The sequence below is a fragment of the Triticum aestivum genome, chromosome 7B (assembly GCF_018294505.1).
Source record: "Triticum aestivum cultivar Chinese Spring chromosome 7B, IWGSC CS RefSeq v2.1, whole genome shotgun sequence".
Taxonomy (NCBI): Eukaryota; Viridiplantae; Streptophyta; class Magnoliopsida; order Poales; family Poaceae; genus Triticum; species Triticum aestivum.
The window spans coordinates 700,669,836-700,687,431 of record NC_057813.1 but is presented as its reverse complement, the minus strand read 5'-3'; the positions used below and the strand labels follow the sequence as shown (position 1 = coordinate 700,687,431).

Sequence of the window (17,596 nt, the reverse complement as noted above, 5' to 3'; positions counted from 1 at the left end):
TGGAAGTCCTTGGGAATTTTTCTTATGTCGTCCCTTGGGTTCGTAATAGGATTGAATTCCATAGGGGTTTTTCATATGAAATATTATAGAGTACTTACTACATTTCGTAGGAAATGTAAACATCCACTCTAACCTTCTATTAGAGTTTCTTTGTCTTTCATGTGGCATCAAACACTCTTTACTAATCCTATATAGGAATCAAGTACTTTTCCTATTCCTGCATTTTCAGAATCTTATTATGGCCCTTGTTACTCGTGTCCATCCTTGGTTTTCTGCTGATTCTGTGGCCTGGGTCTCGTGGCTCACCCATGCCGATGCCATCTCGGATGCTGCTGACTTTGCACGGCCGAGTGAAGTCCGGGGCGCCCATGCCCGGGGCACATGCGGGGGTGCCACGACGGGGGGACGACGAGGACGATGCGCATGTGATGGTTCCGTTTGTTAACTTCCCGGGATCTGCGCGGAGAGCTGCTATACACACGACGTTTTTGGACGATGCATGAACGACGCTCCACATCCAGCCATTGAATCAGGGAATAAAGTGCTTCACATCCATCTGATTGTAAATCGTGCATGCATCGTGCATGGAGTGTCGTCTGTCTAGTATTTTCGATCTGCGCGAGAGGATCCGGCCGGAGATATCGTCGTACCGGTAGCGCCGCAAACCAAGCCTTGTCCGGTTCGTGCATCCCCATGTCCATCGCGGATCTTCCTCCTCTCCGCGTGCCAAATCTCTCGGCTGGGACGCACCAGCTGGGATGCCGAACGGACAAACAACGGACAATATATAGAGAGATAAAACGGACAAACAACGCATCACGGTCAGTACACATAGAGGTACGCAAATATACAGCACCCACCCACACACAACACATACCACATCACACGACACTTGCACCAGTCCCACGGCAACGCAACACACAATCATCCACAGACACACACACCACGGAACAGCCCGTACACACTCGCTCACAGCGACGCCGCGGCGCGCCACAAAACAGCTAGTACACATCTCGGGTAATTCCATTACAGCATTACATTACTACTACCATGTTTTTTTTTTCTTTTTGGGGAACACAGATGGTTGGGTCCTCGGGGAGACGCCGCGCGCGAATAGCGGCCGACGTCGTCTCCCGAGCAATAAATAGCAGTATCAAAGCCTTCTCCAAGATGGAAGCGCTATGTACATATATGGGGGCATTCGTTCTTCGTTCTTCGCTCTCCGACCGACCGCACCCGCCCTACCAGGACTGCTCGGCGTTGCCCTCACCTGCATTGTTCCTTTTTTTTTTTTGAGAATGAAAGAGAGGGAATGAAAACCTGAGCGATTTCAAGCATGTGATGAAAGGATTGTTTTTGGGCCGATCGCCGTACCTTTTTCTCTTGCTCTTGTCTGACGAGGACGAGGTAGGGTTGCTGTGCCAGTTCCGCTTGCGCTGGTTGATGAACCAGTTGTTGATCTGCTTCAGCTGCAGCCCCGTCTCCTGCACCAGCCGCGCCTTGTCCTCCTCCTAGCAATACCCACCAGCGATGCTCATCAGTAGCACAACAAGAATTGCATGTAAAATGGTGACAAAGTTGCTGGCGATGACGGTATATGCGGGATGTCTGTCACATACAGTTGGGTACGGCCATTTGGCGTGGGCTTGCCACCAAGCTTTCAGGGTAGACGCCGTGTCCCCTGGGAGCTTTCCGGCTCTTCGCTTCCGCAGTATCTCCTCCCTGATGTCCACAAGCTTTTCTCTATACCCCTGCAAAGTCAGGAAAATAATTTTGTTTACAGTTCAGTTTGGACACCAACATAGTGGCAGCTGACAGAATGGAAGGCAGCGAGTTTTACCTGTTTAAGCTCATGCTTCAGCTCTTGCCTCACGCGCTCGACCAAGGATCTCTCACCCTCGGTTAGCATTCCGAAGCCCATGCCATCTGACACATCGTTCCCGTCAAACATGTTGCTCTCACTGTCGACCGGATTGTCTTCGTCATCGGACATAGTTGCCCCGGTGCCTTCACCAGGAGATGCCCCTATAGGAAGAATCGATATTAGCAAAACTCAGAACTGGCCAATCTCCAACTTATCCTGGTCATATTTATATTGCGTCTTGCCTTGGCAGGTACTTATTCTTGCTCTAGTTTTTTTTTTCAGTACAATATATAACTAAGCCTATCCAGGCTTAATCTTGCTCTATTTTTTTTTCTGACACAATTCTCATTATTATCTGAAGGCAAACTTCCATGTTCAAGCATATGCCTCTCATCGTAAACTGATTGATGATTACACATACAAACAGATTATGCAAAGTTCTATTGTCAACAAAAAAAAAAAAATCACTCCCTTTGGTTTTCACAGCGACACCAGTTTCCAGTGTGACTGGATATTGGCATGGTTTTCTCATAGGTGTGTGCCTCGTGATGCCTATAGGCAGAATGGTGGAAAATGTGACGTAGCAAAAGGAACTAAAAACAGTACTATATGCAGACAATCAATATCCATGAATTAAATTCAAGTAAAGTACAATTCCACTAGAAATTTTGTAGCCATGTCAGTTCATTTTGACGATGAAGCATTATTCAATATGCAACACTTTTTTTGCACTACGCAAGGGGCTTCTTTTCCTATATGGATTATATGTCATTTTGACAAGCAACATAAAGTATCTGAAAGGGTAACCCTTGTGTGATGGTTCCCGATTATATAGTCCGTGACTGTTCCGTGTGGAAGCTAATTGCAGTAGACATATTAAGAGAGACTTTATCAGGACAGCTTAGCTAAGATTATGAACGCAAGGTACTGTCAGTTCAGTTGCATGGTTGGTGCAACACAAGGTTCATGAATAACTGCCACATACACCGAACTGAAATCTCAAAAGGTACAGCTTTGAAGCCAGGTCCAACAGCTCAAAGTCTGCAACTCTTGTAACTAATAATAATATATAAGAAGGAACCGGTACTACTATAAAGGTGGACCTAGTATCTCATAGGACCTACAAGGGTGTGAATTATGACCTATATTTTCTGTCACGACGCGCAATAATACAGGAAAATGGCCAGTCATTGAGCTCTTTCTAGTTGAGTTGAAAAACAAAATATAAGACGTTTTTGCAGTTCTTATATTCTGGTACAGAGGTAGTATTTGTGTTATGTTTGTACTCGCTGGATGCAGAGAGCAGAAGCAATGGATCCCTTCTTTTAAAAAAGAATTCCCCTGTGGTTGAGATCCTATGAAACGGCGCCCCTCATGTAGCATGGTACTTACTGTGACTATCAACCTCTTAATAAGCATGTAGTGTAGAGATTGTAAAACCCTCTTCCTAGAGAATTTAAGAAGCACATATCTTGCTGCTGAACTGATGAAGTTAAGATGATGTATGGTACCTGTAAGACTCTGCAGAGTTTGCTCGAGCTCCCAGCAGGCCATCACCGCCTCCATGGCGTGGACGCGCACATGCTGCTGGAGCTGTTCCTTGAAGGAACAGAGGAGCAGCACATAGTGTGTCTGCAACAAGGAAAACAGAACCTTTAGAACACATATATAGAGAAAAAGGCAGGTGGTCGATAATAACCTTTACACAAGGAGAATTGCCATTTCCAGGCAAAGGAAGGAGCCCCTGCTTGCCTAGCAAAGGGACACTTGTAGTTGTTTTTTGGGGTTTGTTTTTGTCTCTATCGCAGAGGTGAGGCGCTTGTGGTTGAGGAAACAAAGTTGCTCACAGCTAGAGCCTAGAGCACGCAGTAAATTATTTGGAGGTGGGATGGGTAGCAATCAAGGGATGAACTAGCATAATACTCATAGTTGAAGAAGCTAACTTTAACCAAATCCACCGGCGGAGGTTAGCGAGTGCTAATAATCCCATGTGAGCTCGTGCGCAACCAATCAAACATGTTGTGTGCGTTGGAAGAAAAAGGTAACCTGGCTTAGCCTGTTTGAAATCCCAATCCCAGTCCCAACACGAGCGGGGCAATTTCATCGCCAAATCCCATCCAATCCCCAAATTTTCGAACCACACACGCACGCACGCCGCGTCAATCTACTACACATAACATAGAGCACGCGCGGGGCAGCCCGGCCCAGCCGGCGCGGGGCGTCCGTACGCGGCGTGAGCGTGAGGCGAGGAGGCCTGGTGGTGGTAGCAGCTCACCATGAAGAGGTCGAGCTCCTCGCCGCCGGCGGGCGCGGCGGCGGGGGGCACGGGCGGCGGGGCGCGCGCGGCGACCTGCGCGTCGATGCGGGGGAGCTGGTCGACGGGGGTGGCGACGCGGAGGCAGGCGACGTGCGCCTCCAGCAGCCGCTCGTACAGCGGGTGCGCCTCGATGGCCGCCTTCTCCCTCTCCCACCCGCCCGCGCCTAGGCCTGGCGCGAAGCCGCCGCCGGGGTTCCCCGCCGCCGCCGCCGGGTCCATCCCCAGCGCGTGGTCCTGGTGGTGGTACTGGTACGCCATGGCCGGCCGTACCCTCGCCGCGCGCGCAGGAGAGGCGAGGCGGGAGCTCCGAGACGAGGCGAGTGGTACCACCGGGTCAAGTGGGGGAGGACGGGCGGATGGGTGTAGGTGTAGGTGTAGGTGTAGGGCGGCAGCAGTAGCAGTCAGGCGGGCAGGCAGAGCAGGCGGAGCGGTGCAGCGGCAGAGGGGACCGCGGAGGAGGAACCACAGCCATATGTATTCGCGTTTCCACGTGCTTCGTACGACAGTCGCTACAGGGAGCTTTTACCTCGTCTGACGAAAATTATAAGAAAAATAAATCTGGAGTAACACCAATAAATACGGACGAAAATTACTCCAGATTTATTTCATTCCTTTAGTAAATTGTAATTTTATCGGAACAAGCGTTGTCTAGTGTATCACTCATGTGTAAAGTTCGGGACAAGTGTGCCATTGTTGGCGGAAAAGACAAAATTACAATTACAAACCTTTTATTTTGCAAATTGTTACCAATAGCAAGCTTAATATAGTGTCGGTTTTATTTTTATCCGTTCATAACACCACGAGAGTCGTTTTGTTGCGGAACTTTACACGCGGGTAATACACTGGACAATGCGTGTTCCGAAGAAGTTCCAAAAAATATTTGACCATTTTTTCTTTTTCCTTTGCAATTCGGATGCATGTGCACCATTGTCCCATTGTGTGTTTTGGCCTCTAAGAGCAACTCTAGCAGACCCTGCATCCCGCCGACCCGTATAACTTATTTGCAGTTCGCGCAAAACAATTTTTGGGGGCCGGCGCGGGCTGGCACGGATGCAGACCCCGCATAATGGACCCATAAAAGAACATATTCGCGGAATATACTTTTTTTACGGGCCGGCTTATGCATGTTCTGATCTGACACAGCTCGTCCCGACCCGTAAAACTTAGATTGATCTATCATAATGCTTTTATTTGCTTTTGCAACAACTTTAGATACAAAATATATCATCAAATCTTGGCTAGAATAGTAAAACCAAAAAAAACAAGAACCACAAGAATGCATTTCAGAAGATTTCCAACTTCCATAACTGCTTCCACTAGTTGAAGCAATATCTTCTCCATGCACTCATTGTTGATCTGTGGATTCTTGATCTTGTTTTGTTCATTGTTGATGCTTTCTTCATTCTTCATCTTTGGCTTCGAAGAAGTCGACGTTGCTTCCCCTCTAGTTGCACATGCAGCCGCGTCGTTGCCTTCGATTGTACTAAGGAGTGCACTAACATTTATTAAGTTTCTTTCTATCAACAAATCAATGTATTGGCCTTCCCAAAACCAAAATGAGCATCCATCGTCCTACACAAAAGATTGAGCAATCTCGAAGTGAGCTACGGTGCTTGAACTTAAGAATGAGCTATGGAATGAGCTACCGCAAGTGCACGTACCCCGTCGTTTTCGCATTTGTAGAACACCCATCCGGTGTGCTTCGGCGTGCCCGAAGTGAGCCGCAGCACTTGGCGCGGGCAGTCGTCGCACTGTATGAGCGGCATCGGTAGGCCACAAAGACGCTGCGTGAGCACTGAGCCCGGCGGACGGCCGGACGAGTCCATGCCCGCAAACCTTCGGCGGCGGCGGGCGGACGAACCCGCGCCTGCATGTGGTGATGTGCCCTTTCCTGGGCTGCGGGAGAGGCTCCCCGACCACTCCATCGCCTGGGGCAGCAACTGGCGGCCGGTAAAAAGCCAAATCCGGTGGTCGGCGATGAAGCACCGCATATCTGCAAATCCGGCGGTCCACCGACGCAGGGAGGAAGGGAAGGGAGGCCTCATGCGCGTGGAGGCCTTCTGGCGTGCTCCTGCCGGCTGCTCTCACCGGAATCTTGGGCGGCGACCGGTAGCGGCCCGAGGGGGGAGGAGAGGTGGTTAGTGGGAGAAAGCGCGGGATGAAATGCCCCCCACCAACCGCTTCCGCTTATATGCAGGGCACCGTAGCCGCGGGGGGGGGGGCTCGTTTTCCCTGGTTGGGGCGGAGAATTTGCCGTGCCCCGCAAAACTTTTTGCGGGCCGGGGCGGGATGCGAGTTCTGATCGGGATGCTTTTTCGGCCCCGACCCGCATTTTGGCGGTTATTTTATGGGTTGGGGCGGGATCCGGGGTCTGCTAGAGTTGCTCTAAGTCCTTCTTTATAGATAGATTGGCACAACATGAGAACAAAAAAAAACCTATGATATCAGTGCCATGCATGTTCACCCAGATAGTATACGATGTTGTTCCCACCTAAGTGTGTTTGATTGCATCATATAAAAATCAAAGATTATTTGCATGAGGTTAGAGTGGCTGTAGTTTTTCCTTTGAAATGCAGTGTACTGGATTTCTTAGGAAAAATTTCTATAGGGTTCAATCGTATGAACCAAAGAACCAACATAGAACAAACTCTTAGGGCCTCTTTGATTCATAGGATTGCAAAAACACAGGAATAGGGAAATCGTAGGATTGGAATGGCATGTCCATTGGATCCCTATGGGATTTGAGTTTGTTTGATTGTGTCACGGGGAAAACAAAGGATTTCTTCCAAGAGGTTGGATTTGACGTTAGAATTCCTGTAAAATGTAGTACAAATGAATCCTTAGGAAAAAAATCCTACATGATTCAATCCTACGAATCAAACGATCAATGTAGGAAAAATTCCTAAGGGTTCTAATCCTTCAAAGATCCTATGAAAATCCTTTGAATCAAAGAGACCCTTAAGGATTTGTAGCCTCCACTATTCCTATGAAAATCCTCTTAGTCAGATAGGCCCTTAATAGCGAACTGAGCCTAACTTAAATGATTAGATTCCTTATGGTGGAACCAGCCCACCAGGGTTCAAGTCCTAGACTTGGCACTGGTGCTCGCACTTTTCTTGATTTATTCCAGGCTTCTGGCGATGTTCATTTAGTGAGAGGAGACGTTTCCGTGGACTACGAAGGCATATATGATGAATTTGTAAATCTCAAGATGTCAATCTCAGTGGGAGGAGATGTTCATGTCGTCTTCGGGCTGGCTTGGTGGTATAGTCTGGGAGCCTAACGCCCCATCATTGTGGTCTTGCTTGTTCAGGATAAACTCGCTAGTCCGTCCTCTTTAGCTCCACAATTAGAGTTGGAATACAACTCTTCATACTCGATGGCGTTGTCGTTCTGTGCTACACACTACAAGAAACCTGTTAATTCATGACGGATTTTTGGTGACGTTCTCTAGTTCGTCACAGAAATCGTCATGATTCAGCAAAAAAAGACTGGCCCGCGGAACGGTAGCCCCTTTATGACGGCCATAGAGGAACCATCACCAAAAACGTCATGGATCGACCAGCTGGACCATCATAGATGGCTCATGCTGACGTGGCATGCTGGGTGGAGCAGAGAGCGATCCTACGTGAGGAGAAGTATGCATTCTGATTGGTCAAATCAACCCGCCCACAGATCGAGCTCCCAATCGTTCGATTTCCCGAGATCCAACGGGTGGCACACAATCCATATCCCTCTCTTCTCTCTCCCCTACCCCACAGCCGCCGGCCGCCTCCCCTACCACTTCTCCCATGCCTTCCTCCTATCTCCTGCTACCATTGACTTCCCTGATCTCCGCCATGCTTCCCCTCCCAGCTCCTCTCTCGTCAGCTTCTCCTAGTCGAGGTGCTCAAAGGCCGCCGATGTGCCGTCCAAGCCGCACCGCCGGCACGCCATCCGAGTCACCCAAACCTCTGGGGTCCCGTGTACGGTGATGACCCACAAGTATAGGGGATCAATCGTAGTCCTTTCTATAAGTAAGAGTGTCAAACCCAACAAGGAGTAGAAGGAAATGACAAGTAGTTTTCAGCAAGGTATTCTCTGCAAGCACTGAAATTATAAGTAATGAGTAGTTTGATAGCAAGGTAATTTGTAATGGACAAGTAACGGTAACGGTAACAAAATTGCAGCAAGGTAGCCCAATCCTTTTGAGGCAAAGGACAGGCCAAAACAATCTCTTATGATAAGCAAGGTGTTCTTGAGGGTACATGGGAATTTCATGTAGTCACTTTCATCATGTTGGTTTGATTTGTGTTCGCTACTTTGATAATTTGATATGTGTGTGGACCGGTGCTTAGGTGCTGTTCTTACTTGAACAAACCTCCTACTTATGATTAACCCCCTCACAAGCATTTGCAACTATGAGAAAAGTATCAAGAATAAATCGAACCATAGTGTTGGGGATATAACTACTGAGTATAAACCGCCCAGGAGGGGCCGGATTATACTCACAAGGAATCATCCGTATTGAAGCCCATGAAGACAAAGAGTATGGTGCTTTACTACAGAGACTAAAAGGCCCAGAGCCAAAGGGCGGATTAGGGCCCATAGACATAAACTGCCATGAGATTTGTAACTTGTATTGTAAGATAGAGAAAGGAAGAAACCGAGCCGGACACATGTATGAGCCGGCCTCGGGATTTTGTAAACCGCCGGGCGTCAACCTGTGTATATAAAGGGACGACTCGGCGGCGGTTCAGGGACAAGAAACAACAACTCGAGAACTAGGCAAAGCGGATTCGCTCCCTGGTTATCGAGACCCCATCAATTCCACCACAACCGGATCATAGGCTTTTACCTTCACTACAAGGGGCCGAACCAGTATAAACTCACCGTGTCATTTGTCCGGTTTAACCCCTCTAAGCTAACCTAGTCGCGATGGCTCCACGACTAAGTCCTCTCACTAGGACATCTGACGTGATAATTCCACGACAATTGGCGCCCACCGTGGGGCTATCGCACGATGGTTTCAAGTTCTTGGAAGGCAAATTCGAAGGACTCAAGGGATATGCAGTGGGCCAGATGACCAAGAGTCGTCGTGGCAAGCTCTACATGGACAACGCAGGCTGGGGCCCCGACACCGGCTCAATCGAGTACGGGTACCGGGTCCCCTTCGGAGGAATTCATGTCTTCATCGGCAAGATCGGCGAACCGGGCCCTGAGCCGGACATCTGCATCGACCTTGTCGAGACGGCTCAGCGTGCAAGCCCTGCCCGGGTTCAGCCCGCCATGAAGCGTGCGTTCGTAGGATTCATCCATGGTACCGAATCTAAACCGGTATCCGATGGTGAGACCGCCGTCTATTCCGATGGCGAGTCATCCACCGGGGAGATCGAGTCATTGTATCAAGTACAGGATGGCCAGTTCGGGGGCTGTTCTGATGGCGATAGTATTCTGGACCCCTTTAAACCGCCGAACTGGGTTGCGATCTTCATGGCTGGTATGCAGCCTGCACCCCACTCCTCAACAGCGGCGGCAATGATTTCTGGACCGACAGCCGGGGCAGGAGGCCCCGCACACCTGCCAGCTCAAGTGTTGTCTAGTTCATTGGACGCTTTAGCAACATTGTTGACCACTGAGGTTAATCCGGATAATCGGGATGAGCATAATGCAGAGGTCAGAAAGTTGCGAGATCAGATAGCTCAGGCCAAGGAGGACATGGCTGCCGAGGAGACCAGGATGGCCGAGGAGCGGGCCGCTTTGGATGCCCAAGCTCAACGAGTTCATGCAGAGTCTTACTGGCTTATGCTGGACCAGAACGCTTCAAATGAGGTGATGAGGAGGAGGCACCAGTCTCGTCTACCGCCGTTTTACGAAGCAAGGAATCTTTTCAATACGCCAGGAGCGGGGACCAGTAACCCGGCAGCGGTAAACCGGGTTGAAGCACCTGGGATCGGGGCACCGGATCAGCCACGCACGATGGACCCACCTCGATAGAACCATGACCAGCCACAGTACGTGCCAGCACCACTGGGTCACTTTCCTACCCCTTTGGATAATATGATTGCTGCGGCGTCAAGATTGACCGCCATTCCAATTGAAGGCGATTCTCCGGCAGCAGTTGAGACACGACGGGCCAGAGATCTCCTCCAAACAGCAATGGTTCAGCAACAGGGTTATTCATATAGTCGTGACATGATTCACTCTACCCCTCGCCCAAGCCGGAGTTACAGCAGGCATGTTGAAGAGCCAGCCGTATCAAGCAGTGAATGGAACCATAATCCGCCACGAAGGCCTAACCCGACAGGAGGGAGAACCAATGCACAAGATGTAGTGGACTAGGGACGAGCGCGTCGAGGAGCCGGATTAGCTGCACAAGATGTGGAGCGTCAACTTATGCCGGTTCGTGCAACAACTACAGTGGAACCAGGGGTTGTTTTCACTACTTTGGGGGTACCGTGTCTCATCCCGGCCCTGCGCAACGTGCGGTTGCCTAAGGATTTCAAGGGTCCTCGGAAGGTGCCCAATTACACTGCAGACTTACACCCTGAGTCATGGGTCGAAAGCTATGAGATGGTCATGGAGATGCTGGATGTGGATGGAGCGGCGTGTGCTAAATACTTCACTATGATGCTAGAAGGAACAACACACACTTGGTTAAAAAGTTTACCACCTAATTCCATTAGGTCATGGGACGAGTTGAAGAGCCGGTTTATCAGCAATTTCAAAGACACGTGCAAGCAACCCATGTCAATTGTGGATCTGGCCGCTTGTGTTCAGGAGGAGAACGAATCAACCACCCATTGGGTGCGCCGATTTCGGAGATTTTGCATTCCTCGGACCGCATCAACACCGACTCAGCAGTTATAACATTGGAGGGAAATTGCAAATTCAAACCTTTGAAGTTGAAGTTGGGACGACTCAAGCGTCACTGCAATGACATGGGAACACTAATGGCAGCTCTGGTTAAGTATGCTGACTCTGATAGTACCAAGGATCTCGAGTCTGACGAGGAAAAGCCGGGGAAGGAAAAAAAGAGCGGCAACACCAAGGGGCAACAGCATAATCTGGCTCGCCACGGGAACAATGGTAAGCGTAAAGCGGAGAACAGTTTGGATTTTGTGGCTAACACCAACATGCAGGGTAATGCTCAGTGTCGTAAGGGTAAACCACCCCAGCGGGGTGGATGTATGAATCTGGAGCGCCTGTTGAACCAGCCTTGCCCAAAGCACGGGACGAAAGAGAATCCAGCTACGCACCTCTGGAAGGATTGCTTCATTATGCAGGAGTTTAAAAACTCCAATCTTTTCCGGTATGATCAGGGTCCACCTGGCGGTTCAGGCCCTGGATCTCACGGGCTGGGTTACGGCGGAGGCGGTTCAAACTCAGGATTCCAAGGTAATCAGGGCAATCAGAACAACCAGGGTGGTTACAACCAGCAGAATAATCAGGGGAATCAGCAACAGTCGGGTTATCAGAGTCACCCAAAGCAGTTGAATAGTGGGCAGTATCATGTCTTCACCACTAGCTTGTGCAAGCGCGATCAGAAGCTTCACAAAAGGGCAGGTAACTCTGTTGAACCGGTAGTACCCCGTTACTTGCGTTGGTCTGAGCAGCCCATTGTGTGGAGCAGAGAGGATCATCCACCCTGGGTTATAATCCGGGTCATCTGGCTTTGGTGGTGGCACCTCAGGTTGGGGGTTATAAGTTCACCAAGGTACTCATGGATGGAGGGAGCAGTATCAACATCCTGTATTATGAAACCTTCCATCGCATGGGATTGACGGATAAGAATCTTAAACCGTCAAACACTGTTTTTCACGGTGTGGTACCAGGTAAATCCGCGTACCGTTGGCAAGATAGCTCTGGAAGTTGTGTTTGGAGATGATCGTGATTCCAGGTCAAAAACCTTAACCTTTGAGGTGGTGAAAATCCAGAGCCCATATCACGCCCTGTTTGGACGGCTGGCTTTTGCAAGGTTTATGGCAAGGCCCTGTTATGTCTATCTACAGCTCAAAATGCCGGGTCATAAGGGGACCATTACGGTACATGGGAGTCGTAAGATCGCTTTGGATTGCGAAGAGGGTGATGTAGCCTATGCTGAGTCGGTTTGCGCGGCAGAGGAGTTGAAGTTCTACAAGGACAATGTTGATCCAGCGGATATGACTCCTCTGAAGAAGCCCACCACAGAGCATGACCCGACCCTGAAGTTTAAACCGGCTGATGAGACTAAGCTGGTTGATTTTGTTCCTGCCGATTCAAACAGTTTAGTATTAGCACTAACCTGGATCCGAAATAGGAAAGCACGCTCATTGAGTTCATTCGTGAGAACCGGGACATCTTTGTATGGAAACCTTCTGACATGCCAGGTGTGCTGAGGGAATTCGCTGAGCACAATCTCAATATTGATCCCAAGTTTAAACCGATCAAGCAGTTTCTTTGCCGCTTCAATGAAGAAAGGTGCAAGGCTATTGGTGAGGAGGTAGCCCGGCTTTTGGCGGCTGGGTTTATCATTGAGTTTTTTCATCCGGAGTGGCTGGCTAATCCGGTGCTGGTGCTTAAGAAGAATGGCACTTGGCGTATGTGTGTGGATTACACGGACTTGAACAAGGCTTGTCCGGCTGATCCTTTTGCTCTCCCTCGTATTGATCAGATAATCGATGCTACGGCGGGTTGTGAGGATTTGAGTTTCTTGGATGCTTATTCTGGTTATCATCAGATCAAGATGGCAGTTAAGGACCAAGAGAAAACAACTTTTATAACTCCCTTTGGAGCCTTCTGCTATTTGTCCATGCCTTTTGGGCTCGAGAGTGCTCAGGCGACTTATCAGCAATGTGTGCAGAATTGTCTTCATAATCAAATTGGGCACAATGTTCATGCTTATGCGGACGATATTGTGGTGATCTCTAGGAAGAAGGAGACACTGATAGATGACTTGAAGGAAACTTTTGACAATCTCCGGGTTTATAAGATGATGCTTAATCTGGCCAAGTGCGTCTTCGGTGTTCCGGCAGGCAAACTCTTGGGTTTTCTGGTGTCTAACAGGGGCATTGAGGCTAATCCGGAAAAGATCAAGGCTATTATGTCCCTGGCTAAACCGGCGTGTATCAGCGATGTTCAATGTCTGGCGGGTCGTATTGCGGCCCTGAGCCGGTTTATCAGCCGGTTGGGAGAAAAGGCGATCCCTCTGTATCAGATGATGAAAAAGACAGACAACTTTTTCTGGAGTGATGCTGCTAATGCGGCGTTTGAGGATTTGAAGAAGCAGTTGGCCGAGCCATCGATCCTTGCTGCTCCGGTCAATAATGAGCCACTGTTGTTATATGTGGCTGCTAATGCCTGGGCTGTCAGTGTGGATATTGTGGTAGAGCGCAAGGAGGCTGGGAAGGAATATCCGGTTCAACAGCCGGTTTATTATATCAGTGAAGTGCTCATTCAGTCGAAGCAAAGATATCCGCATTGGCAGAAGCTTGTGTATGGGGGTTTCATGGCGAGTCGGAAGCTTAAGCAATACTTCTAGGGCCATCCCATCACAGTGGTCAGTTCCGCTCCTTTGGGAGATATAATCCAGAACAGGGAGGCAACTGTCCGGGTTGCTAAGTGGGCTATTGAGCTTGGACCGTACGGGTTGAAATATATGCCTCGGATGGCTATCAAGTCCCAGGCGCTCGTGGACTTCATTACTGACTGGACAGAGTTGCAGGCACCAGAAGACAAACCGGATAACACGTACTGGACTATCCACTTCGATGGGTCCAGGCAATTGGAGGGATCGGGGGCTGGAGTTGTCCTTACTTCCCCTCGAGGTGATAAAATTCGTTATGTTCTCCGCTTAATGTTTCCCTATACTAACAATGCAGCTGAGTACGAGGCTTTGCTCCACGGTCTTCGGGTGGCTAAGGAAATGAACTTAAGCCGAGTATGATGCTTTGGGGACTCTGATCTGGTGGCTCAACAAGTCTTTGGTACTTGGGATTCTAAGGATCCACTCATGGCGGCTTATCGATGAGAGGTGGATATTGTTGCTTGTCACTTCAAGGGTTATCAGGTTGAGCACATTGATCGACGCAAAAATGAAGCGGCAGATGCTTTAAGCCGGCTGGGGTCTCAGCATAAACTGCTGCCGCCCAATACCTTTCTGGATGTTTTGCATAACCCGTTAGTCAAGTTACCTACAGAGGAGGACCTGACCATTCTTGATCCAGAGTCTCAGTTGGTGGCTGCTCTGCATATTATTCTGGATTGGACGGTTCCATATTTGGCATATATGAACCGGGGCGAGTTACCCGAAGATGAAGTTTTGGCCAGACAGATATTACGGCGATCCAAGTCCATGACTATTCACAATGGCGAGTTACATCATTGCAGTGTCTCGGGGGTGTTTCCCCTGAAGAAGGCCGTGAGATTTTGCGTGAGATCCATGAAGGCGACTGTGGTCACCACGCCGATTCAAAATCCTTGGTTGCTAAAGCTTTTTGTCATGGCTTCTATCAGGTGAGGCTCATGCTGATGCTGAGGACTTGGTGAAAAGGTGCGACGGTTGTCAGATATTTTCATGCCGAGCTCATGTTCCGGCTCAAGAGCTAAGGATGATTCCAATTAGGTGGCCGTTTGCTACTTGGGGGCTTGATATGGTAGGGCCTTTTAAGCGGTCCAAGGATAAGAAGACCCACCTTTTGGTGGCTGTTGATAAGTTCACTAAATGGGTTGAGGTGGAGCCAGTTACCAAGTGTGATGCAGCCACGACAGTTCAATTCATGAAGAAGGTGATCTTCCGCTTTGGTTTTCCACACAACATCATAACAGATAATGGCACGAACCTCTCCAAAGGGGCTATGGAGGACTTTTGTCAATGAGAGCACATCCGGCTTGATGTGTCATCGGTGGCTCACCCCCAGTCCAATGGTCAAGCTGAGAGAGCTAATCAGGAAATTTTGAAGGGTATCAAGCCTCGACTTATGGTTCCTTTGAAAAGGATGCCGAGTTGTTGGGTGGAGGAATTGCCTTCTGTGTTATGGAGCATTAACACCACCCCAATCGATCTACGAGTTATACACCTTTCTTCATGGTTTACGGGGCAGAGGCAGTGCTCCCCAGTGATATTCGTCATGACTTGCCCCGGGTGACTAATTATGTTGAAGCGGACAATGAACAAGCACACCAAGAAGCACTAGACCTTTTAGATGAAAAACGGGACATGGCGGCAGCTCGTCCGGTGATTTATCAGCAAGACCTGCAGCGTTATCACAGCCGCCGGGTTAAGACCAGAACTTTTCAAGAAGGCGACTTAGTGCTCCGGCTCATCCAGGATCAGACTGATATGCACAAGTTATCCCCACCTTGGGAAGGGCCCTTTGTGGTCAGCAAGAATCTTAACAACGGGTCATACTATCTTATCGACGTTCGAGATCACAAAGACTCACGCAAATCGGAGGAGGAGACCCATCGGCCGTGGAATATTGCTCATCTTCGGCCTTACTACACCTGAGCCATAGGCTCCTATTATGTACATATTTTAACAATGTATATATTATGATCAATATATAAACCAGCATCCTTGCTAAAAGCGGGGCCTCTGCCGTTTTTCAAATATTTCTTGGTTACATGGGGGCTTCTGCTTATAAAGCGGAGTCCTGCTTGTCCATTAAACCGGCTTATAAAGCCACAACAAAGCTTTAGAGCTTCATACCCAGGGGGCCAAAGAGAGTTTGTTGCCAAGCACAGCTCAAACAAAGGCACCCACTGAGCATAGCTCAAAATGTTACTTGGGGGCTCTTTGTGCAAAGCAACAAAGAGTTTTAAAGGACCCTTGTAATAGGCTATCAAGCCAGGCTTGGAAGCCAAGTGTATTCACCTAAAACCCTGGGTTAACCTGCCTTCATCAAGTAAGCCACTCCGTCCAGGTAATCCTGGTATGACCCGCCGAACGTTTGACAAGTCAATCTAATACAGACCCTGAACTTGTCAAAGTTAGAATGACGATTGGTTAATGTGAGGTCCATCTTAAAAGGCTTTGTGAAATGGTTTAACTCAGCGGCCTGGCAGCCCATGAAAAGCCTCGAATTTGGGCCTGGCAGCCCTTGAAAAGCCTCGACTACAAGATTTTATTTGCCTTTATTTGTCAAAGTCTTTTCTCTTTTGATAAGGTTTTATGATAAAACCGGCGTCTATTGACCCGACCCGACTATAAGTCATCAATCTAACCCAGTGTTTATTAACCCGGCTTGGCTTTCAGCTATAAGTTGTTAGTCCACATTTAATTATAAACAGGTGTTTGTTAAACCGGCCTAGATCTGACTATAAGTCACCAGGAAGATCATCCGGTGTTTATTATAACCCGAAATGGCTTAATTATAAACCAGCAAAGCATGGTGGGAATTTTCAGCACTCCAGGTTTGGGTTATCACCCTTACTACAAGAAAGTTGGTAAACCAACAATATGATTCAATACCACAGGTATGATATATTTCATATTTAGTTATCATTACAGCCTTGGTGACGAACCCTGGCTTTATATTGGGCATTATGACCCGTCCGACGGTAAACTGCCAGGACAAATTTTTCAGTCAATTATATGCAGAAACATGATTGCATAAAGTTGCCAAGACACATAAACAGACACATCAACCATCATGACGGATTAAACAGTGTTATGAAGTAGTGCATGATGGCAACAGATTAAAGAAGTATTTCAACTAGCCTATTACAAGGCGCTTTGATGCCCAAAAGAATAATTGTTTGTCGCACAGATCGCAGTGTGCAGAAGCTAAGCTGGCTGCCGGATTATGATTCATCACCAGGCTGACGTGAAGATTGTGGATCGTCTTGCGCCGGTTCACCCTCCTCCTCTCCACCCAGTGGCTGGAAGTCAATGGTTGCCCAATCAATCCCAGTTAAGGCTCGGAAGACAGCTTCATCGCTTATAAGGGTGGACGGTTCAACATCAGGGGCATAAGTGTGCTTACGGATTGGCGGGATAAGATTCTGCACTTCATAAACAGATGCATCAATCCGTTTGTTGTCTGCATCATAAATTGATCGGTGGAAAGACAAATCAGTCTCTTCAGCCAGTTTGCTTGCAAGTGGATGCATTTCCTTTGTCAAAGCCCTGAGGGCGTCATTGTCAAAGTCTGAACCATCTTCTTTTTGGCTCGGATAGCCGTTTCCAATATCTTCCGGATCAAGATCAGCTATCCAGGCTTTGGCTCGGGTTAATGCAGACAGAGCATTGGCTCTCGCAGCTGATCTCTTCACTTCCTCGAGATGGGCAGGTGCCATGGATAGCTTTGCCAATGTTTCCTTGATCAAAGTTGGGGGCGGTTTATTATATGAGGCCATGTAGATGACCCGTTGAGCGCGGGTATGTAACTGTTCTATCAAAGTATAGGCAGCTTTCAGTTTCTTGCGCATATCTGAGCGAAGATGAGCAATGCGAC

General features: G+C 48.6%; 1 protein-coding gene across 2 annotated transcripts; it reads right to left on the bottom strand.

Annotated features, from left to right (window-relative positions):
* Positions 1 to 768: 768 nt before the first annotated feature.
* LOC123155693 (homeobox protein knotted-1-like 11) lies at positions 769 to 4,616 on the bottom strand. 2 transcript variants are annotated; one of them, XM_044573845.1, is made up of 6 exons: positions 4,140 to 4,616; positions 3,376 to 3,496; positions 1,841 to 2,025; positions 1,620 to 1,751; positions 1,375 to 1,511; positions 769 to 1,270 (listed from the first exon to the last, which is right to left on the bottom strand). In XM_044573845.1, the coding sequence occupies exons 1-6, from the start codon at positions 4,437 to 4,439 to the stop codon at positions 1,267 to 1,269; spliced, it is 879 nt and encodes a 292-aa protein (XP_044429780.1). In that variant the 5' UTR covers positions 4,440 to 4,616; the 3' UTR covers positions 769 to 1,266. The 2 variants fall into 2 exon arrangements, with proteins under 2 accessions (XP_044429780.1, XP_044429779.1); XM_044573844.1 differs by having other exon boundaries at positions 769 to 1,281; positions 4,140 to 4,613.
* Between the last annotated feature and the right edge of the window lie 12,980 nt (positions 4,617 to 17,596).